The sequence below is a fragment of the Bos taurus genome, chromosome 11 (genome assembly GCF_002263795.3).
Source record: "Bos taurus isolate L1 Dominette 01449 registration number 42190680 breed Hereford chromosome 11, ARS-UCD2.0, whole genome shotgun sequence".
NCBI lineage: Eukaryota > Metazoa > Chordata > Mammalia > Artiodactyla > Bovidae > Bos > Bos taurus.
This window is the reverse complement of record NC_037338.1, coordinates 33,150,097-33,173,628: the sequence shown is the minus strand read 5'-3', so window position 1 is coordinate 33,173,628 and position 23,532 is coordinate 33,150,097. Positions and strand designations below refer to the sequence as shown.

Genomic DNA, 23,532 nt, shown 5'->3' with positions numbered 1-23,532 from the left:
GTGCAGTGTGAGTTGTTTTATCTTGTTTTAGGTTATTTTTTTTCTAATAGAATAATCTCAGATTAGCTGTTGTAAGAATTGCATCGTCTATGTGTACCATCCAACTGATTATGTTTTTAAAAACGCATTTGCCCCTTGTGCTAGAAAAATTACCCAGTTAACATCATGATAATAGTAATGATTTTCAGAAAAGGATTTGTAGGTCCTTTTCTCTGTAATTTACTTGCTGTTTCTGACAACCCTTCACAATGGCTGTAATCAGCGTGGTGATTTTTCCCATGAACTTGGCCCAGAGCTGCCCATCACTACTTTACTTACATGTATATAAGTACCACGATACCTTTCTCAATTTGCTGTTGATTGTAATTAGAGTTACTTTTGTTTTTTTCTTTTTAATTATGAAGAACTTTCTTCTTGTAAACACTATAAACATGAGTCAAAAATATTTTTTTTCTCTCGACAGGAAACACTGAATTATGGCATTTATAACTTGGACAGATCTTAGAGATCATTTAGTCTTACCAATCAGTGCATTAAAAGAAAGGGTTTTTCAGAGTTTAAATGTCAAGGCCAAGATCACATGAAGATTACATAAGTGGCTAGACCTTTTAATCCTCTCCATTGCTCTGTAATTCATTGGTAAAGTGGGTTAGTATTAACAGTGTGTTAAATCAGTGCAGATTCAAATGTGAACAATTAATGCTTATCACAATAATTAGGGAGAACCATCCAAGAGGGCAGATGCTTTGAAGCTTTTGTTCACTGTTTTACTCCTAGAGTCTAGAATAGTGTATATCTTGTGTCAGTAATTTTTTTTAATAAATAAATGAATGGCTAATTAAAAACTCATCATATACATGCATAATTTTTGTTTTCTTCCCCTTAATTACTTGGATTTTTAAATACTGTGTTTTTACTTATTTATCCAGATAATTTATTTTTCTTCTTGTATATTAAATATCATCTCACCTCTATTTAAACATTCAGTCAGCCAACCAAATTTTTATTAACCACAGGAAGTCATACAACATGTGATTAATATTTTTTCTAATTGAGCTAAATGCATTCCTCCATTCATTAATACATGTCAAGCAATTAAATTTCATGATATAAAGAGCTATTACTGCAATTATTATAATTATGAACCATAGGTTAAAATGCTCTGATATTAATTTACTGGTATTAAAGAATTTCAAAGTGAAAATACAGGCTTAGAAACATTTGCTCAAATGGTAAAACTATTTCTGAAACCTCCCTGTCACATTCATTGTATGTGAGACTTTCCAAGGAATATTTCATCATCTTCTTCTTCAAGAGGATCTATCCACTTTACATGTGCCCTGCTGCTAACACTCTTTTTTTTCCCCTCAGATCAAATACTAAAACCCAGGAGATAGTTTGCTTAAAATATCAGTTCTTGGTAGATTAATTTAGAGAATGTCACCCTATAAAATCTTTTGATTAACCCCAACTATAACCTTTAGTATAACAAAAGTAATGAAGATCATCATCAAAATGAATTTTATATATGAGTAAGTACCTGAGAAGGCATTCTGTTCTATTTAAGCACTACAAAAAAAGAAAAAGAAGGAAAGAAAAAAAAAAAACAGAAAAATGATATAAGAAATTTCTGTCAGCTCTTTGTTTTGGTGTTGAATTAATAAGCTGGTGATAAATGAATATGTATAAAATTATGCTGTTTTCAGTGTACACAGGGGGAAATACCCCATAAAAACAAAAAAACAGTGGTTAGTACACAGTACTCCCAGTGCAGAGGAGTGATCATGTTTACCACTGAGTCTGTTGTTGGTATGCTGGCCTCATTGTATTGGCAACCTAGGCTACATCACAGGCTGTCCACAGTCCATCCAGGTTGTAAGTGATCTGAGCTGGTAATCAGGCTCAGCCGTTACAGGACACTCTCCCCTTCTCCTGACTCCTCAGGTAGCTTTGGAAGTGGAATTTTTTTTTTTTCAAGATGTTAATTTTATAGGAACTGACCCAGAGGTATTGAAAGGCTTCCTGAGAGATGCTGGGTCTTCTCCTAGTTTAGGTGGTGGTTAATAATTCTGACTCCCCAAATAACAGCAGTGATTCAAACTGTTCAGCTCAATGCTTGATTAATGTAGCCAGATATCAAAACACTGGACTTTTTGAAGGGAAACAGATCTGAGCCACTCCAGTTCAATGTCTCAAGTATGAGAGGTCACTCAAGACCACGAGGGAAGAGTTGGACTAAGGCAAGATGCCACATCTGGCATGATTCCAAATACTGACTAGAAATTCAGGGCATCACAGTTAGTCAGAGTGAGGCATCTTGGAGCTCAGGAGGCCCTCTGTAGAAATAAATCCTAATTTTATTAGGAATTGAATTATTTCTCAGTTTAGAGAAATTTCAAATCATTTTTGTTTTTGTTAAGGCATTGCAAACACCATTTATTTTATTTTAAATAAAATACATTGAAAAATCTTTCCAATTACAAAAGAAAAATAGATTCACTGTAGAAAACTTAGAAAATATTAAAAACTCAAAAAGCGGAAAACAGTGATTTAACTTTTCATGACCATATTAACATTTGCTGAAATGTTCTCTACATATATTTTTCAAATGAAACCATATCATGTACATGTTATAACCTGCTTGTCCAGCTTAATAATAGATATAAAAAATATTCCAAAGTCATCGAGTACTGTGCTACAATGTGATTCTAATGGCTGACTAGTAGACCATAAGTTACCTGACAAATACCCTTTGATTATTTAGGTTGTTTCCAATCAGCCTCTCTTATTATTTCTTCCCTTATGATCTCGCAGTACTCTGCTTATGCTGCTAATGCAAAAATATATATATATATATATTTGTGAATGCATTTGTTGCCATCTTTTGCTATGAGTGCCTTTAGCTTGGGGATTTGGTCTTTTTAAATCATTGAGCCACCATCATCTAGTCTGGAATCAACAGAGTAAATGATAGGTATATAATCAGTTTACACACATGAACCTAATAATTAGATATCATATACACATAGATTTAGTAAGTTTTGACATATAGCAAAGACTGGGCTTCCCTGGTGGCTCAGATGGTAAAGAGTCCACCTGCAATACGGGAGACCTGGGTTCAATCCCTGGATTGGGAAGATCTCCTGGAGAAAGGAGTGGCAACCTATTCCAGTATTCTTGCATGGAGAATTCCTTGGACAGAGGAGCCTGGCAGGCTACAGTCCAGGGGGTTGCCAAGAGTTGGACGTGACTGAATGACTTTCAATCACTCAGTCTTATTATGGAATGCTAGGTCCATTCTAGCTATGAAAAACCAAGTGAAAGTGAAAGTCGCTCAGTCGTGTCTGACTCTTTGTGACCCTGTGGACTGTATAGTCCATGGACTTCTCCAGGCCAGAATACTGGCGTGAGAAGCCTTTCCCTTCTCCAGGGGATCTTCCCAACCTAGGGATTGAACCCAGGTCTCCCACATTGCAGGAGGATTCTTTACCAGCTGAGCCACAAGGATGATAAACCAAGGCAGCATATTAAAAAGCAAGAGACATTGATTTACTGACAAAGGTTCGTATAGTCAAAACTGGTTTTTCCAGTAGTCATGTACAGATAAGAGAGTTGGACCATAAAGAAGGCTGAGTGCCGAAAACTGATGCTTTTGGATTGTGGTGTTGGTGAAGACTCTTGAGAGTCCCTTGGACTGTACGTAGGTCAAACCAGTCAATCCTAAAGGAAATCAACCGTGACTGTTCATTGGAAGGACTACTGCTGAAGCTGAAGCTCCAGTACTTTGGCCACCTGATGCTAAGAGCCAACTCATTAGAAAAGACCCTGATGCTGGGAAAGACTGAAGGCAAGAGGAGAAGTGGAGGGCGGAGGATACGATGATTAGATAGTTAGACTCAATGAACATGAATTTGAGCAAACTCTGGGACATAGTAGAGGACAGAGGAGCCTGGCAGTCCATGAGGTGGCAGAATCAGACACAACTGAGTGACTAAACAACAACAACAGATCCATTCAGAGGTAAATCCCTTATAATATTATCACCATTCCTTCAAAGAGCAGTGGAGGGTCTAGAGACCCCTTTCAGATATAGAGTTTCAGACATCTGTTTCTTTTCAGAGTCGTTTTTTGTTTATTTGTTTGTTTTGTATCACCTGGGAGTGTTTCCTGAGAGCTCTAACTACAACAATCATAGTTTAACTCTGTTAAATAAATTCTAGTACATAGCATTACGTTTTTAATTCTAGCTCTGCTACTCACCAGCTCTTTAACTTTGGGTAAGTTGTTTAACCTTCTGCATCACTTTTCCCTATCTGTAAAATCTGAGTAAAAATATCTATCCCATACATTTAAGAGGAAAAATTAATTTGCTTTTTTAAAAGTAAAATAAAATAATCTATAAAAATAACCTGCCTAATAAATAGAAGATAGTATGACTCTTTAACTGCCTTTTGTTTTTCCTTTCCTTAAATCCTTTTGACATGTAGGACTAATTCCACTTCAGTCAGTGACTTGGTTTCCTGAGGGTTAATGCTACATGTAGTCTTCATCCATTTGGCAGAGGCAAGGGAGAACACATTATATGTAAGAAAAATGAGATAGCCCTTGCTTCTGATTTTCCCTTCCTTTAAAAGCTGTAAACACAAAAGTGGTTGCTTCATGTCAGAGCAGCCTGAATGCAATGTATTTATAGTTAATGAAAGGCAAGGCAAGCAACTCTGAAATGCATGCTTCAGGATTTTCTCTTGATATTTTCTAGAGTCTATCATAAGTTAGAGCTGATTTTATAATAGGATAGACATATGAAAGAACATTGTAGATTGTCCAAACTTCTGTTCAAGTAGAACTTGGTGGTTTGCAGTTCCAGGGAAATTAATGGTTCTTTGGGCATGCTGCTCTGTAGCTGGGGGTTTGAGGTGTTTTCTGGGACAGCAGATATGCAAACTGTCCTCAGAGTGCCCTGTCCACTCCAGCTGAGTCATCTAGTGGCTAAACTGGGATCACAGTTTGTCATGCTCACATCTATTTTTATAGAACTAAGCTTTACATATACTTAGAGATAAATGCCTATTTATTGGGGAACAAAGGTGGACAAGGAGAGTCTTTTGACCCCCAAGGAACTTGATGAGAGAATCTGAGTCCATTCCAGGCTGTAAGTGAACTGTCAGTCTAACAGCTGCAGTAAGATGCAGGCTCTGTGCAGCATCTAGCAGTATCATGCTGTTCATCTAATTGGCTGGTTTAGGTTTCAGTGATGGGGTGGAGAGAGGGGATGCAGGAAGGAAGGAGAGCTAAGTGATGCCTGGGAGCTTTCCTTGTGTTCTAGTGTTCCTCTGAACAGTAATTATTGTCATGTATTCAAAGACTTGACAGCAGGAACAGAGAATCTCTTTGGTGAAGTACCAGTCTATATTTGGGTCTGAGTGTCTTTGGGCCTACAGAAGATCCCAGAGAAGCTGCAATTAGTGGTTTATGAATGCAAAACATCACATTGTAGCTAAGCATGGATCTTTTGCCTTCTCGAAAAATCCAAGTTCCATGAAAGAAAAATGTAGCCCTCTGATTTAGATGGGCATGCAGATACCTGTTTCAGCCACCACTTATGCCCCCTGCCTCCAAACCAACAACACTGCACAAAAAAAGGAACTCGTGTGAGTGAGGAGACCTGAGGGCTCAGAAATGTTTCGTTTCCTTACAGATGGATAGGAGCAGGCATAGTTCAAATTAACCAAAAGATGTAGCTCATTTTTTTAAATGTATCTGATGTGTAGCTCAGACTGAGGAAAGGAGGTAGGCTGAAAGAGATTATGTTGGGACCTATTTTACATAAATTCTGCTCTATTTAATTTGTGGGAGTTTCTTGAAATCAAGTTCCCTATTGTAATTTCTTCCAAGGCTCAAGCTGTGGCCTCAAAAAAAAAGGGGGGGGGGACAATATATGTATATTTGTGTACTTAAATGGAACCATCAGATCAGATCAGATCAGTCGCTCAGTCGTGTCCGACTCTTTGCGACCCCATGAATCACAGCACGCCAGGCCTCCCTGTCCATCACCAACTCCCGGAGTTCACTCAGACTCACGTCCATCGAGTCAGTGATGCCATCCAGCCATCTCATCCTCTGTCGTCCCCTTCTCCTCCTGCCCCCAATCCCTCCCAGCATCAGAGTCTTTTCCAATGAGTCAACTCTTCGCGTGAGGTGGCCAAAGTACTGGAGTTTCAGCTTTAGCATCATTCCTTCCAAAGAAATCCCAGGGCTGATCTCCTTCAGAATGGACTGGTTGGATCTCCTTGCAGTCCAAGGGACTCTCAAGAGTCTTCTCCAACACCACAGTTCAAAAGCATCAATTCTTCGGCGCTCAGCCTTCTTCACAGTCCAACTCTCACAACCATACATGACCACAGGAAAAACCATAGCCTTGACTAGACGAACCTTTGTTGGCAAAGGAATGTCTCTGCTTTTGAATATGCTATCTAGGTTGGTCATAACTTTCCTTCCAAGGAGTAAGAGTCTTTTAATTTCATGGCTGCAGTCACCATCTGTAGTGGTGGAATGGAACCATATATGTACTTACATGGAACCTATGTGTTTTCTGATCCAAACATCAGATTACATGTTCCACATTTTTAGCAAAGGCATGAGCCAAATATCTAGACATCCTGGGCAGACACCTGCAATCTGGCACTCTGATGGGATGAATAATTACTGCTTTTATAATTTGCTGTTTATATATGTATCTGTATTTATTTATGTGTAACCATGAGAGTGACTTTGGGCATGGCTAGCTGTTTCACTCAGCTGCATCCCTTCTATTCTTCTAAGCATTTTATTTGGAATGATGGGGAGACCTCAGAAAGGCCACTAAATAGGAACTTTTAGGATCCTATTTAGAAACTAAATAGGATCTTTAAATAAAGAAATAATTTAAATAAACCAAATTGGCTTAGGGAAGACTTTCAAGATTAGGAATAGAAAGACCTATAAATTTCAGTTATGCGGTCTCTATGAAACTTCCATTCTAATAGCCATAATCAAGAGGAACAGAAATGATATTTATTTTAAATAAAAAATTTATTTTAAATGGAAAATAATTTATTTCTCTATGCCTTTCTTTATCTAAATATGCTGATTACACTGACCAAGTAGTATTCTTTTCTCCCATATTTAATCCTTTATAATGGTTCATAAACTGAATTTATGCTAAGAAGTTTAAATGAACAGAACATAATCTAAGCAAACATTGTTATGATGGTTGCAAGTTGAAGAAGTCTTCCACCTTACACTGGCAAGGTCCAAATCTCCAATTCTTTGAATATCCTTCAATCTACTCATAATGGCAGAAGCTGTAGGCTTTTTACATCTGTAACATCTTCGCAGCACATTAAAGCAGGCATTAGAAATGGTCTGTTTTCTTTAAAAAACTTAGTAATAAAGAAAAAAGAAGGAAGCATGGAAGGAGGGAGGAAAGGAAGAACATTGAATATCCATTCTTTTGTTAGGTAATTGTGTTCTCTGTTTTTCATAATTCCTCACCTCTGAATTGTTTATATCATGCACATACATATATATGTATGCACACATATATGCATATTCATATAGATACACAGCACTTCACTCTTATAGGTTTGCGCTTAAAACCTCTGCTGAAAAGGCTCTTCTTTCCCTGGTACTTCAGCTAATGATGGCCTCTGGCTAGTTGTCCAGCTTTGAAGTCATGGTCAAATCCTGAATGAACTCACTGTGTGAACTTGAGTGTATTACTTAAAGTTTTTGACCCTAGTTTCTTCTTATGTAGCATAAACAGATTACAGACAAATAACTAAATTTTGTTGGATTAAATACAAGATAAAATATATATCTGCTTGTTTTTTGAGAGTAGGATGACTTCATGTTTCATTAATCTTCCAACAGGCCCTTCTGTACCTCTTCCCATGTACCAGCCATGATATTGTGTGTGTCTGTGTCAGTCCACAGCCAACTTTATTGATGGTAATGTGGTTAAATCAATTTTTGAGCCTCCAAACTCACATACATATGCAAAATATTTACATAACAACATACACTTTATCAGGTTTCAGAAAAATTTTAAAATAATAATATTATTTTACTATTTTTATTATTATTTTCGGAGAAGGCAATGGCACCCCACTCCAGTACTCTTGCCTGGAAAATCCCATGGATGGAGGAGCCTGGTAGGCTGCAGTCCATGGGGTCGCTAAGAGTCAGACACGGCTGAGCGCTTCACTTTCACTTTTCACTTTCATGCATTGGAGAAGGAAATGGCAACCCACTCCAGTGTTCTTGCCTGGAGAATCCCAGGGATAGGGGAACCTGTTTGGCTTCCATCTGTGGGATCGTACAGAGTTGGACACAACTGAAGCAACTTAGCAGCAGCAACATTATTATTTTAATTATATTATTATTAATATAGTAATATTATACAGTTTATTTTTAGACTTTTCTGAATGAAGGTAAGCTTTCAACACGGGTCTTTTGTTTTCCTTTGACTCACGTACAAAAATCTGCTGCTTGATGAGCACTTGGTATATGACAGACTAGGTACCACAGTTTATATGTATTTCTATGATATAACTCCCGTAAGAGGAACCTGTTTTATCAAAAGTCATATCTTAAAAACCTGTGCATTTAACCACTATGCTATATTGCCTTTCAAAGCACAGAAAGAAGATAAACATCAGGGAATAGCCAAAGATGTGGAAACCAGGGACCAGGAATGCTAACCTAGCTTCAGCCTGGCTGAGAAAAATGAACAGGATAATGTATGTGTAGACTATAATTCTATGTGAAACTCTTCCATCTAATATATAAATCAGAGTTCATCTAATATATAAATCAGAGTTCTTATTTTCAAATACAAAATCTTATCAAAATATTTAAAGTGGGTTAAAGGAATAGCATCAATAGCCTTGTCTGAAGAGATATCAATTAAGAAAATATCCTGTTATTGAGAATCATAGTAAAAATTCATACTAGAAGCAAAACTGTTCCCCATATAAATGTGGATGTTGTTTCAGCTAGAAGAGAAATCTGACCTAGAAGTCTGTCTAAATAACTGTTTCAGTGAGGATCAGAGGGGTAGAGGAGGTTATGTGGAATGCAGAGAATACTAACTTATTAAGACCTAGACTTTCCTTTAAGTCCTTAAGAATTTGATATCATATTATTCTTAGGATATTTTTTAAATGTAAATGCTATTTAATCCAACAATGATATTTGAAATATCTTAAAACAAAGTGATACCTGCTGTATACCAATTATGTATTAAGTACATAGCATGTTAGACACTCTAGAAAATGAAAGAAAGTAAAATTAAGGAACTAGCTTCCAAGAAGCTAACAATTTAGTTTGGGTACACAATGCATGTATGTACAAATGAGTAATACCAACATGAAAGCTTCATTGGGTAATGGACTCTTTTTACCCACTAATCTATATCCAGAAGTAAGAATGATACCTACCTAATACCTAATAGCTACATAATAAATATTTAACCAGAATAGATTAATGAGTAAACACATAAAAGGATGGGAGATAAATATCCCTAGTATATAATATAATGGGGGTTCCACGGTGTCTCAGAAGGTAAAGAATCTGCCTACAATGCAGGAGACCCAGGTTTGATCCCTGGGTCAAGAAGATCCCCTGGAGAAGGGAATGGCTACCCCTCTAGTATTCTTGCCTTGAGAATTCCATGGACAAGAGGAGCCTGGCAGGCTACAGTCCATCGGGTAACAAAGAGTCAGACACGACTGAGCAACTAACACACAAATAATATAAGAGAAACCACAAAACAGTACAGGATTAATTGACAAATTAAGGATAGAGGAAATAAGTAGTGAAGGGATGGAAAGGCTGACTATTAAAGAGTATTGAAAAAAAATGATGTTTATAAAGGTACCCATCATGATATCTAACATTTACTGATTCCCAATAGTCGTTAACTACTGAAATCTAGTATAGTAATTCAGTAAACCCTGTCTTTTCTGTACCCAGATATATATATTTGAGGATTGAGATAGATATGATAATTAGGTCACCTGGAACACCACGCAGTTTTTGTTATCATAGCTAATGAGTTGACGAATAGGGGAACATTTGGTTTTATGAGTAAATTTATTTTGTTTTTATTTCATGATTTCTTATTTGAAATCTAGACTGTAATTATCTTTCACCCATGTTCTGTTATTTTGTTTTTCATTATTACTTGGCCAGTTGCTTGAGCCTACTCTTTTTCTTCAGTGATTTGTGTTTTAATTTAGTCATTATTGGATGGATTCCTTCCAAATGTACTACGGATGGCAGCTTCTTAAATGCTTCTCCTTCATGAACAGAAATTGGTTTGGTTTTAATCTGTGGTAACCTTCTAAACACTGAAATGAATCATTTCAATCTTACTCTTCTGCCAATACCATATACATACATATATCCTAAAACGGTACACTATACAAATTGCAACTGGAAAATCACCTTAGAATAAACTATTTTTAAAAGTAATTCCTTGTCACTTGGAATAGATATGCAGGTTTCAATTTTTACACCATTCATTACATTTTCATGTATTTTATTTGTATCAGTCATTACAAAATGTGAACTACTTATAAGACATCTCACTACATATGCTGGGGTGGAAAAGTGTGCCATGTTCTTTAAACTCAGTGACCTTTGTCCTAAGGGTAAAGATATGATACATGCACATTATTTGAAAAGGTAACTATGCAAGGGGATAAGGGTACAGTACGTTGTAGATGAGTGGCATCAAGAAGAAGTGTTTTAAGAGTTTAGACAATAGAGTTAGAGAAGAGATGAATAAATATAGAATCTCATCAGGTAAGGCTTCACAGAATAAAAGGCAGTTGAGCTGTGCCTTGAAGGACGGAAGCAGGAAGGGTGTTTCCTGTGGATATAGGAAGAGGGAATGTGGCATGAGAACGAAACAAGGCAGGAATGCATAAGGCAGGAGACTGAGCGTCCTGTACTCTACAGGATGGAAGTTCAATGTGGTGAGTATTAAAAAAAAATCTGGAAGATTGTGGAAGCTATTTAAATTTTCAGAAGAAGATGATGTTATTTATGAACTCTGTATATAGTAGTGATTACACTATTTCAAAGCAGTTTCCAAATCACTTTTGTATCCAGTCTCTCATTTGATCATTGAAGCAAACCTGTAAGAAAAATTATTATATACATGCATACCAGATACTGATAGTCAAATGGTAGAAATTGACCCAATGGCACAAACCTAGAAAGTGTCAGAACACGTATTTGTGTCCAGATAATGACCTAAATCCCATGTTCACCTCACCATTCCATTCTATCAGAAGATGAATATGAATCATTATCACATGACCAAAGCTGGCATATACATGTATATGAGATATCATTTCCAGTATGGTATTAAAGAATGAACTTTTTCCCTTAGATACAATTTAAATAGGTGAAAGTGAGATCATTCTGAATAGAAGAGGTTGTTCAATAAACATTCTCAGCATTGTTTTCAATAGAATAATGACTTGTTCATGATTCTATCACCACATACGGATTTTAGCCCAAATTTCTCTGAAGATGTTACAAGCCACTCTCTGTATCATTACAGCATATAATCAAAATCACATTTTCATCTTCTTCCAACTGTTTTCACATTCCTTTCTTATATTGAATTGTTATGACATTGGTATGATGTAAACACATGAGATATTATTCTCATTTAACATATTTATGAAGGCAAACAGAATTAGAACAGTCTGCCCATCATCCTACTCATATTGGTGGTGGAGCCAGATCTCTTTTTTAAAAATACTTTCTATTTTATATTGGAGTATAGCCAATTATAGCTTCCCCATTGTGGAGCCAGATATCTTGACTCAGCCTAACAGTCCACAGTTCCAGGCTGCTTCCAAGATATTCAGGTTTGCATCTGATAGTGCAATTTAACACATACCAGAAGATACAGAAATATCTGCTGAGAATGTAGTGTTTTGGGATTCTTCCTGCAAACTTGCAGCTTCTAACTCTGAGCTCCAGGCTTTTCCCTCATTGTACTTAGTGCTATGGAATGAACTAGTTAACATTCATCTATTTTTACCTCATTCAACCACATAATCTGACACTTACCTTAGCTAACGATTGATAGAGGGAGAAAACTATCTTTTCCAAGGTAAGCTGTGTAGCAGAGAAATGGCTGTGACCCTGAGGTTGGACATGTACCAGCCTAGCTTATAAGTGCTCAAGACAAGAAAGGGTTATCTTTCTGGGAAGTGACTTTAAAAAGAGACAAATTTCCCATAATATATTACAGTGATGTCAGAATTATGACTTTCTTCTCTCCTCCCTCTGGCTGAATGTGAAAGATTTAATTTGGTCTCTTACTATTTCCAGGAGGATTAAAGTATAGTCAAGGGACCCATCTGTGGTAATAGAATGGAGTTAGTTAACCTTGACTAAAGTTAATTTAGCTACTGGAAATGGTTAACAGGCAGGGATGTGGAAGACAGTTGCCAGTTCATGCTTTTCTTTATTACATATCTTGCAATGTTCCCTAATGTTTCAACTAATTTTCTTCTAATTTTTAAAGTAAAAGCTGTATACTTTACCGTTAGATGTTAGTCATATTGCTTGCTCATTTTTCTTTGATATTTATATCACCATTGTCAGTGATGTGATGGCATAATTCAAATTCACCAACACTTTACTGTAGATTTGATAATAAAAATATCAAAAACATTTGAGATCATATTGCATCTCAAATACACTTATCCAAGAGGAACAAAGCACCTTACAACATTTGATTTGGACTTAGGAATAAACTCATCTAGGTCAGATTAGTCCTCAATAGACCAAACAGCCTTCTATATTTATATGTGCTGTGTTCTGCTTAGTCGCTCAGTCATGTCCAACTCTTTGCGACCCCATGGACTGTAGCCTTCCAGGGTCCTCTGTCCATGGAGATTCTCCAGGCAAGAACACAGGGGTGGGTTGCCATGCCCTCAACCAGTGGATCTTCCCAACCCAGAGGTTGAACCTAGGTCTCCCATATTGCAGGTGGATTCTTTACATTCTGAGTCACCAGGGAAGCCCAAGAATACTGGAGTGAGTAGCTTATCCTTTCTCCAGGGGATCTTCTCCACCCAAGAATCAAACCAGAGTCTCCTGAATTGCAGGCAGATTCTTTACCAGCTGAGCTACCAGGGACAGCCAGGCTTCTCTGTCTATGGGATTTTCCAGACAAGAGTACTGGAGTGGGTTGCCATTTCCTTCTGCAGGGGATCTTTCCAACCCAGGTATCAAACCCACATCTCCTGCATTGAAGGAGATGGATTCTTTTCAGCTAAGCCACCAGGGAAGCTCACAGTGGTGGAATCATATCCCTCTATAGTATTTTGCTAACTATATTTAGATTAACATACACTAAACTTCTGACCAGTTCCTTCTTACATATATGTAATTGGAAGTTAAAGAGAAATTGCAATATGTATTTGAAAGGAGCAGGATGATTTGCTTTTTTCTCTCTCAGAACTGACTAACTCAGGATCAAGCCAGTCACCCATGCCTGGCTGCTTCATGGTGCAGTTGGAATACCTTGTATGTGGAACCTCCGCCAACTGAGCACTTGCCAAGTCTATGCTCTGCTGATTCCATAAAATGTTACTGTCAAAAAGCTTCTGGTAAAATTCTGTTGCCATGAGTAAAGGCATTGCATTAGAATAAGATTATTTCCAAATGGACATGGGATTAAATTAGCCATTGTAACTGTAATACTTTAATATCACTATCAGATATATTGAAGCCATAATTTTAAACTGTGCAATAAAATGAGTAAAAGAAATCATTTCATCAAATGAAATGTTTAAATTTGAATAACTGGAGAGCAGTTGTTCTGCAATTACATCTTTTCCCAGAGAAAAATAAAGTCAGGGCATTTCAGCCAGACCTTCTATTAATGTTGTCTTTTGCTGGGGAGGCTGGCCCCCTTGGATAGAGCTGCAGTCATGAGGTTATCTAGGGACACAAAACCACCGAGCTCACAGGGAAGGGGAACAGTTCAAATGAATTCTGCAGATGAGAGTTACAGTGCCGAGATGACGATGCCTCTGAATTAAGTAGCAGACTGAGAACCCTGTTGTGACTTTTGGTATTAAGCGACAAAGATGTCATCTATTTTGTGTGATCTATTAGTACTGTTGGAGGAATCAAATGAGATAATGTATCTAAAAGCCTTTTGAAAGCATGAAAGGCTATGTAAGGACACAGGGAGCCTGCTTTGACCTGTATTACACTAGGATCTATGATTAGCTGACAGGTTGACCATAGGGTAACTAAGGGTCTGAGCTACCATCAGACTTTGATAAAGGAGAGCTTGGGGAATGAATGGCATACTTTTGTTTATTAAATTGATATCCCTAAAGACTTTTTTTAAAAGATTTAAATTCTTATGGTTGATATTTTTTTTTAAAGCAGTGACTAACTTTATTGCTTTGGTGTATAGCGTAAATGTATTAGAAAGGAAAGAAAAGGTTCTGAATCTTACTTTTCTTTTTGGAATCTGATTCCCATAATTTACTTTGTGATCTCAGTTAGGTTAACTAAACTCTCTGAACCTGTAAAATGAAGTTAATAATATTCAATACCTGATATCTTTGTGTACATCAAATTATTTAACATATACTTAGTCTGTGTCTCAAGGTCAGCTATTAATTATGAGCTAATTAATAAGTAATTAAGTATTTTAATAAGTAATATGTTTATATTATACATATGTATAATTCTATATAAATATATTATACATTGATATTTATATAATACACAATTAGTAAGTAATTTATTAATAAGTAATTAAACAATTAATTTAAGGGTAATATGCTACTGGAGATCAGTGGAGAAATAACTCCAGAAAGAATGAAGGGATGGAGCCAAAGCAAAAAGAATACCCTGCTGTGGATGTGACTGGTGATAGAAGCAAGGTCTGATGCTGTAAAGAGCAATATTGCATAGGAACCTGGAATGTCAGGTCCATGAATCAAGGCATTGGAAGTGGTCAAACAAGAGATGGCAAGAGTGAATGTCGACATTCTAGGAATCAGCGAACTGAAATGGACTGGAATGGGTGAATTTAACTCAGATGACCATTATATCTACTACTGTGGGCAGGAATCCCTCAGAAGAAATGGAGTGGCCATCATGGTCAACAAAAGAGTCCGAAATGCAGGACTTGGATGCAATCTCAAAAATGACAGAATGATCTCTGTTCGTTTCCAAGGCAAACCAATATCACAGTAATCCAAGTCTATGCCCCAACCAGTAGTGCTGAAGAAGCTAAAGTTGAACAGTTCTATGAGGACCTACAAGACCTTTTAGAACTAACACCCAAAAAGATGTCCTTTTCATTCTAGGGGACTGGAATGCAAAAGGAGGAAGTCAAGAAACACCTGGAGTAACAGGCAAATTTGGCCTTGGAGTACGGAATGAAGCAGGGCAAAGACTAATAGAGTTTTGCCAAGAAAATGCACTGGTCAGGGGAGGAGCCAAGATGGCGGAGGAGTAGGACGGGGAGAACACTTTCTCCCCCACAAATTCATCAAAAGAGCATTTAAACGTCGAGTAAATTCCACAAAACAACTTCTGAATGCCGGCAGAGGACATCAGGCACCCAGAAAAGCAACCCAACTCTTCGAAAGGAGGTAGGAAAAAATATTAAAAACAAAAAAAAAGAGACAAAAGAGGGAGGGACGGAGTTCCGTCCCGGGAAGGGAATCTTAAAAAGAGAGAAGTTTCCAAACATCAGGAAACCTTCTCACTGCCGAATCTGTGCCGAGCTTTGGAAGCACAGAGGGCAACATAACAGGGAGAAAAAATAAATAAACAATTTAAAACTCGCAGATTGCGAGCCCTACGGTAACTCCCCCAGCAGAGAAGCAGCGCAGACGCCTGCATCCACCATTAGCAAACCGGGGCTGGGCAGGGAGGCGCGGCGTGGGCTGCATCGCTGAGAGTAAGAATCTGGCCTGAATACCCTGAGCGCTATTTGAGCGAAATAATTTGGGCTAGCAAACCAGACTGTGGGATACCTATCACGCGAAAAGCCAGCCCTAACCTAAGACCGCCAGGCCTGCGCACGGAACAAAGGACTGAACAGAGATAGCCGGCTGCAGACCTTCCCCCTCCGGTGACAGGCAGCCAGAGCCGGAAGGGGGCAATCGCAGCCCCAGAGAGACATTATCTATAAAACTGTAAGCAGGCTTCTTTGCTAACTAAAACTTCTTGGGGGTCTGGACGGTCAATATCTGCCTGAGAAGGTGCGCCGGTTTTACATCCAGATAACCGAGTGGCGGGGAGGCGATAAGTCGCAGCATTGGCGCTCGCCTGGGAAGAGCAAATTGGCGCTCGGACCTGGGAAGAGCACAAAACGCAGGCCCAACTGAGTCTGCGCCTCTGAGGACTACCCGAGTGCCTGAACCTGAGCGGCTTGGACCAGGGAGGTGCATGCAGCCCAGGGCCAGCCTCGGATTGTTCCCGGCGGAACAACCTAGAGTCCGAGCAGTGTGGACAGGGAGGCTACACGCGCCGTGAGCAGGGGCAGACCCAGGGTGGCTGAGGCATTGCGAGCCCACGCCAGTGTTATTTGTTTGCAGCATCCCTCCCTCCCTCCCCACAGCGCGACTGAACAAGTAAGCCTAAAAAAAAAAAAAAAAAAAAAGTGTCCGCCACCGTGCCCTTTGAGTCAGGGCGGAAACCAGATACTGAAGAGACTAGCAAACAGAAGAAGATATAACAGAGGGAAATGCCTTGGAAGCTACAGGCAATAGATCAAAACCCTGTGGTTACTACGGACTACATAGGAAGGGGCCTATAGATCTTGAGAAATATAAATCTGACCAAGGAACTAGCCAAAAATGAACTGAACCCACAACACCCACAAAAAAAAAAAAAAAAAAAGTCCTAGATATATTTTTATTATTTTTACGATCATTCTTTCTTTTTTTTTTTTAATTAAAAAAAAAAAATTTTAAGTCCTCTATTGTTCCTTTAATTTTCACTTTTATAACCTATTACTTTGCAAAAAAAAAAAAAAAAAGACCCTATTTTTTTCTTCTTCAGCAAACTTCATATATATATATTTTATAATTTTTTGACCTTGTTTTTTTTGTTTGTTTGTTTTTGTTTTTTTCTTCTTTTCTTTAACATTGTATTTTTGAAATTCCAAACTCTACTCTAGATTTTTAATTTTCGCTTTTTGGTATATGTTATCAATTTTGTACCTATAGTTTTTTTTATATAATTTCTGTGACTTTTTTTTTTTTTTTCTTCTTCTCTGTTTCTTTCTCTTCTTCTTTTATATAACATTGTATATCTGAAATTCCAAACTTTACTCTAGATTTTTAATTTATGCTTTTTGGTATTTGATATCAATTTTGTACCTGTATTTTCCGTATAATTTTTGTGACATTGTTCATATTTGTTTGTTTGTTTTCTCTCTTTATTTTTCTTCTTCTTTTTTTTTTTTTTTTTTTAACATTGTATTTTTGAAATTCCAAACTCTACTCTAGATTTTTAATTTTTGCTTTCTGGTATTAGTTATCAATTTTGTACCTGTACTTTCTTTATAATTTTCGCGACCTTCTTTGTTTTTGTTTGTTCGTTTTTTCTCTCTTTCTTTTCCTTCTTCTTTTCTTTAACATCGTATTTTTGAAATTCCAAACTCTACTCTAGATTTTTAATTTTCGCTTTCTGGTATTAGTTATCAATTTTGTACCTGTACTTTCTTTATAATTTTCGCGACCTTCTTTGTTTTTGTTTGTTCGTTCTTTCTCTCTTTCTTTTCCTTCTTCTGTTCTTTAACATCGTATTTTTGAAATTCCAAAATCTACTCTAGATTTTTAATTTTTGCTTTTATGTATTTGTTACCAATTTTGTACCTTTAAGGACCCAATCTTCAGGACCCATTTTTCACTAGGGAGTGAGATTACTGGCTTGACTACTCTCTCTCCCTTTGGACCCTCCTTTTTCTCCACCAGGTCGCCTGTGTCTCCTCCCTAACCCCTCTCTACTCTACCCAACTCTGTGAATTTCTGTGTGTTCCAGACGGTGGAGAACACTTAGGGAACTGATTACTGGCTGGATCTGTCTCCCTCCTTTTCATTCCCCCCTTTTATCCTTCTGGCCACCTCTGTTACCTTCCTCCTTCTTCTCTTCTCTGTATAACCCCGTGAACATCTCTGAGTGGTCCAGTTGTGGAGTGCACATAAGGAAGTGACTACTGGCTAGCCCACTCTCTCCACTATTGATTCACCTCATCTCATTTGGGTCACCTCTAACTCCCTCCTCCCTCTTCTCTTCTCCATGTAACCCTGTGAACCTCTCTGAGTGACCCTCACTGTAGAGAAACTTATCATCTTTAATGTAGATGTTTTATCAATGGTGCTGTATAGAAGGAGAAGTTTTGAAACTACTGTAAAAAATAAGACCGATAATCGGAAGCAGGAGACTTAAGTCCAAACCCTGACTCCAGGGAACTCCTGACTCCAAGGAACATTCATTCACAGGAGCTCATCAAATGCCTCCATACCGACACTGAAACCAAGCACCACACAAGGGCCAATAAGTTCCAGGGCAAGACATACCAAGCAAATTCTCCAGCAACAAAGGAACACAGCCCTGAGCTTCAAGATACAGGCTGCCCAAAGTCACCCCAAAACTATAGACATCTCATAACTCATTACTGGACATTTCATTGCACTCCAGAGAGAAGAAATACAGCTCCACCCACCAGAACACCGACACAAGCTTCCCTAACCAGGAAACCTTGACAAGCCACCTGTACAAACCCACACACAGCGAGGAAACACCACAATAAAGAGAACTCCACAAACTGCCAGAATACAGAAAGGACACCCCAAACTCAGCAATTTAAACAAGATGAAGAGACAGAGGAATACTCAGCAGATAAAGGAACAGGATAAATGCCCACCAAACCAAACAAAAGAGGAAGAGATAGGGAATCTACCTGATAAAGAATTCCGAATAATGATAGTGAAATTGATCCAAAATCTTGAAACTAAAATGGAATCACAGATAAATAGCCTGGAGACAAGGATAGAGAAGATGCAAGAAAGGTTTAACAAGGACCTAGAAGAAATAAAAAAGAGTCAATATATAATGAATAATGCAATAAGTGAAATTAAAAACACTCTGGAGGCAACAAATAGTAGAATAACAGAGGCAGAAGACAGGATTAGTGAATTAGAAGATAGAATGGTAGAAATAAATGAATCAGAGAGGATAAAAGAAAAACGAATTAAAAGAAATGAGGACAATCTCAGAGACCTCCAGGACAATATTAAACGCTACAACATTCGAATCATAGGGGTTCCAGAAGAAGAAGACAAAAAGAAAGACCATGAGAAAATACTTGAGGAGATAATAGTGGAAAACTTCCCTAAAATGGGGAAGGAAATAATCACCCAAGTCCAAGAAACCCAGAGAGTACCAAACACGATAAACCCAAGGAGAAACACCCCAAGACACATATTAATCAAATTAACAAAGATCAAACACAAAGAACAAATATTAAAAGCAGCAAGGGAAAAACAACAAATAACACACAAGGGAATTCCCATAAGGATAACAGCTGATCTTTCAATAGAAACTCTTCAAGCCAGGAGGGAATGGCAAGACATACTTAAAATGATGAAAGAAAATAACCTACAGCCCAGATTATTGTACCCAGCAAGGATCTCATTCAAGTATGAAGGAGAAATCAAAAGCTTTTCAGACAAGCAAAAGCTGAGAGAATTCTGCACCACCAAACCAGCTCTCCAACAAATACTAAAGGATATTCTCTAGACAGGAAACACAAAAACGGTGTATAAACTCGAACCCAAAACAATAAAGTACATGGCAACGGGAACATACTTATCAGTAATTACCTTAAACGTAAATGGGTTGAATGCCCCAACCAAAAGACAAAGACTGGCTGAATGGATACAAAAACAAGACCCCTACATATGTTGTCTACAAGAGACCCACCTCAAAACAGGGGACACATACAGACTGAAAGTGAAGGGCTGGAAAAAGATTTTCCATGCAAATAGGGACCAAAAGAAAGCAGGAGTAGCAATACTCATATCAGATAAAATAGACTTTAAAACAAAGGCTGTGAAAAGAGACAAAGAAGGTCACTACATAATGATCAAAGGATCAATCCAAGAAGAAGATATAACAATTATAAATATATATGCACCCAACACGGGAGCACCACAGTACGTAAGACAAATGCTAACAAGTTTGAAAGGAGAAATTAACAATAACACAATAATAGTGGGAGACTTTAATACCCCACTTACACCTATGGATAGATCAACTAAACAGAAAATTAACAAGGAAACACAAACTTTAAACGATACAATAGACCAGTTAGACCTAATTGATATCTATAGGTCATTTCATCCCAAAACAATGAATTTCACCTTTTTCTCAAGCACGCATGGAACCTTCTCCAGGATAGATCACATCCTGGGCCATAAAGCTAGCCTTGGTAAATTCAAAAAGATAGAAATCATTCCAAGCATTTTTTCTGACCACAATGCAGTAAGATTAGATCTCAATTACAGGAGAAAAACTATTAAAAATTCCAACATATGGAGGTTGAACAACACGCTGCTGAATAACCAACAAATCACAGAAGAAATCAAAAAAGAAATCAAAATTTGCATAGAAACGAATGAAAATGAAAACACAACAACCCAAAACCTGTGGGACACAGTAAAAGCAGTCCTAAGGGGAAAGTTCATAGCAATACAGGCACACCTCATGAAACAAGAAAAAAGTCAAATAAATAACCTAACTCTACACCTAAAGCAACTAGAAAAGGAAGAAATGAAGAACCCCAGGGTTAGTAGAAGGAAAGAAATCTTAAAAATTAGAGCAGAAATAAATGCAAAAGAAACAAAAGAGACCATAGCAAAAATCAACAAAACCAAAAGCTGGTTCTTTGAAAGGATAAATAAAATTGACAAACCATTAGCCAGACGCATCAAGAAACAAAGGGAGAAAAATCAAATCAACAAAATTAGAAACGAAAATGGAGAGATCACAACAGACAACACAGATATACAAAGGATCATAAGAGACTACTATCAACAATTATATGCCAATAAAATGGACAACGTGGAAGAAATGGACAAATTCTTAGAAAAGTACAACTTTCCAAAACTGGACCAGGAAGAAATAGAAAATCTTAACAGACCCATCACAAGCACGGAAATTGAAACTGTAATCAAAAATCTTCCAGCAAACAAAAGCCCCGGTCCAGACGGCTTCACAGCTGAATTCTACCAAAAATTTAGAGAAGAGCTAACACCTCTCCTGCTCAAACTCTTCCAGAAGATTGCAGAGGAAGGTAAACTTCCAAACTCATTCTATGAGGCCACCATCACCCTAATACCAAAACCTGACAAAGATCCCACAAAAAAAGAAAACTACAGGCCAATATCACTGATGAACATAGATGCAAAAATCCTTAACAAAATTCTAGCAATCAGAATCCAACAACACATTAAAAAGATCATACACCATGATCAAGTGGGCTTTATCCCAGGGATGCAAGGATTCTTCAATATCCGCAAATCAATCAATGTAATACACCACATTAACAAATTGAAAAATAAAAACCATATGATTATCTCAATAGATGCAGAGAAAGCCTTTGACAAAATTCAACATCCATTTATGATAAAAACTCTCCAGAAAGCAGGAATAGAAGGAACATACCTCAACATAATAAAAGCTATATATGACAAACCCACTGCAAACATTATCCTCAATGGTGAAAAATTGAAAGCATTTCCTCTAAAGTCAGGAACAAGACAAGGGTGCCCACTTTCACCATTACTATTCAACATAGTTTTGGAAGTTTTGGCCACAGCAATCAGAGCAGAAAAAGAAATAAAAGGAATCCAAATTGGAAAAGAAGAAGTAAAACTCTCACTATTTGCAGATGACATGATCCTCTACATAGAAAACCCTAAAGAGTCCACCAGAAAATTACTAGAAATAATCAATGACTACAGTAAAGTTGCAGGATATAAAATCAACACACAGAAATCCCTTGCATTCCTATACACTAATAATGAGAAAACAGAGAGAGAAATTAAGGAAACAATTCCATTCACCATTGCAACAGAAAGAATAAAATACTTAGGAATATATCTACCTAAAGAAACTAAAGACCTATATATAGAAAACTATAAAACACTTTTGAAAGAAATCAAAGAGGACACTAATAGATGGAGAAATATACCATGTTCATGGATTGGAAGAATCAATATAGTGAAAATGAGTATACTACCCAAAGCAATTTATAGATTCAATGCAATCCCTATCAAGCTACCAACAGTATTCTTCACAGAGCTAGAAAAAATAATTTCACAATTTGTATGGAAATACAAAAAACCTCGAATAGCCAAAGCGATCTTGAGAAAGAAGAATGGAACTGGAGGAATCAACCTACCTGACTTCAGGCTCTACTACAAAGCCACAGTTATCAAGACAGTATGGTACTGGCACAAAGACAGAAATATTGATCAATGGAATAAAATAGAAAGCCCAGAGATAAATCCACGCACATATGGACACCTTATCTTCGACAAAGGAGGCAAGAATATACAGTGGATTAAAGACAATCTCTTTAACAAGTGGTGCTGGGAAATCTGGTCAACCACTTGTAAAAGAATGAAACTGGACCACTTTCTAACACCATACACAAAAATAAACTCAAAATGGATTAAAGATCTCAACGTAAGACCAGAAACTATAAAACTCCTAGAGGAGAACATAGGCAAAACACTCTCCGACATACATCACAGCAGGATCCTCTATGACCCACCTCCCAGAATATTGGAAATAAAAGCAAAAATAAACAAATGGGACCTAATTAACCTTAAAAGCTTCTGCACATCAAAGGAAACTATTAGCAAGGTGAAAAGACAGCCTTCAGAATGGGAGAAAATAATAGCAAATGAAGCAACCGACAAACAACTAATCTCAAAAATATACAAGCAACTCCTACAGCTCAACTCCAGAAAAATAAACGACCCAATCAAAAAATGGGCCAAAGAACTAAATAGACATTTCTCCAAAAAAGACATACAGATGGCTAACAAACACATGAAAAGATGCTCAACATCACTCATTATCAGAGAAATGCAAATCAAAACCACTATGAGGTACCATTTCACACCAGTCAGAATGGCTGCGATCCAAAAGTCTACAAATAATAAATGCTGGAGAGGGTGTGGAGAAAAGGGAACCCTCTTACACTGTTGGTGGGAATGCAAACTAGTACAGCCACTATGGAGAACAGTGTGGAGATTCCTTAAAAAACTGGAAATAGAACTGCCTTATGATCCAGCAACCCCACTGCTGGGCATACACACTGAGGAAACCAGAAGGGAAAGAGACACGTGTACCCCAATGTTCATCGCAGCACTGTTTATAGTAGCCAAGACATGGAAGCAACCT

The 23,532-nt window shown here is 37.5% G+C and overlaps 1 protein-coding gene across 18 annotated transcripts in view; it reads left to right on the top strand.

The window, feature by feature from the left end:
* The window catches only part of NRXN1 (neurexin 1), a 1,252,733-nt gene that overhangs the window by 354,503 nt on the left and 874,698 nt on the right, over positions 1 to 23,532 (top strand). The window contains 1 exon segment of one of the 18 annotated variants that reach the window (NM_174404.2): positions 5,253 to 5,259. The exons of the other annotated variants lie outside the window; for them this stretch is intronic. Within the exon segment in view, the coding sequence (NP_776829.1) occupies positions 5,253 to 5,259 (7 nt within the window). 18 annotated transcript variants of the gene reach the window in all.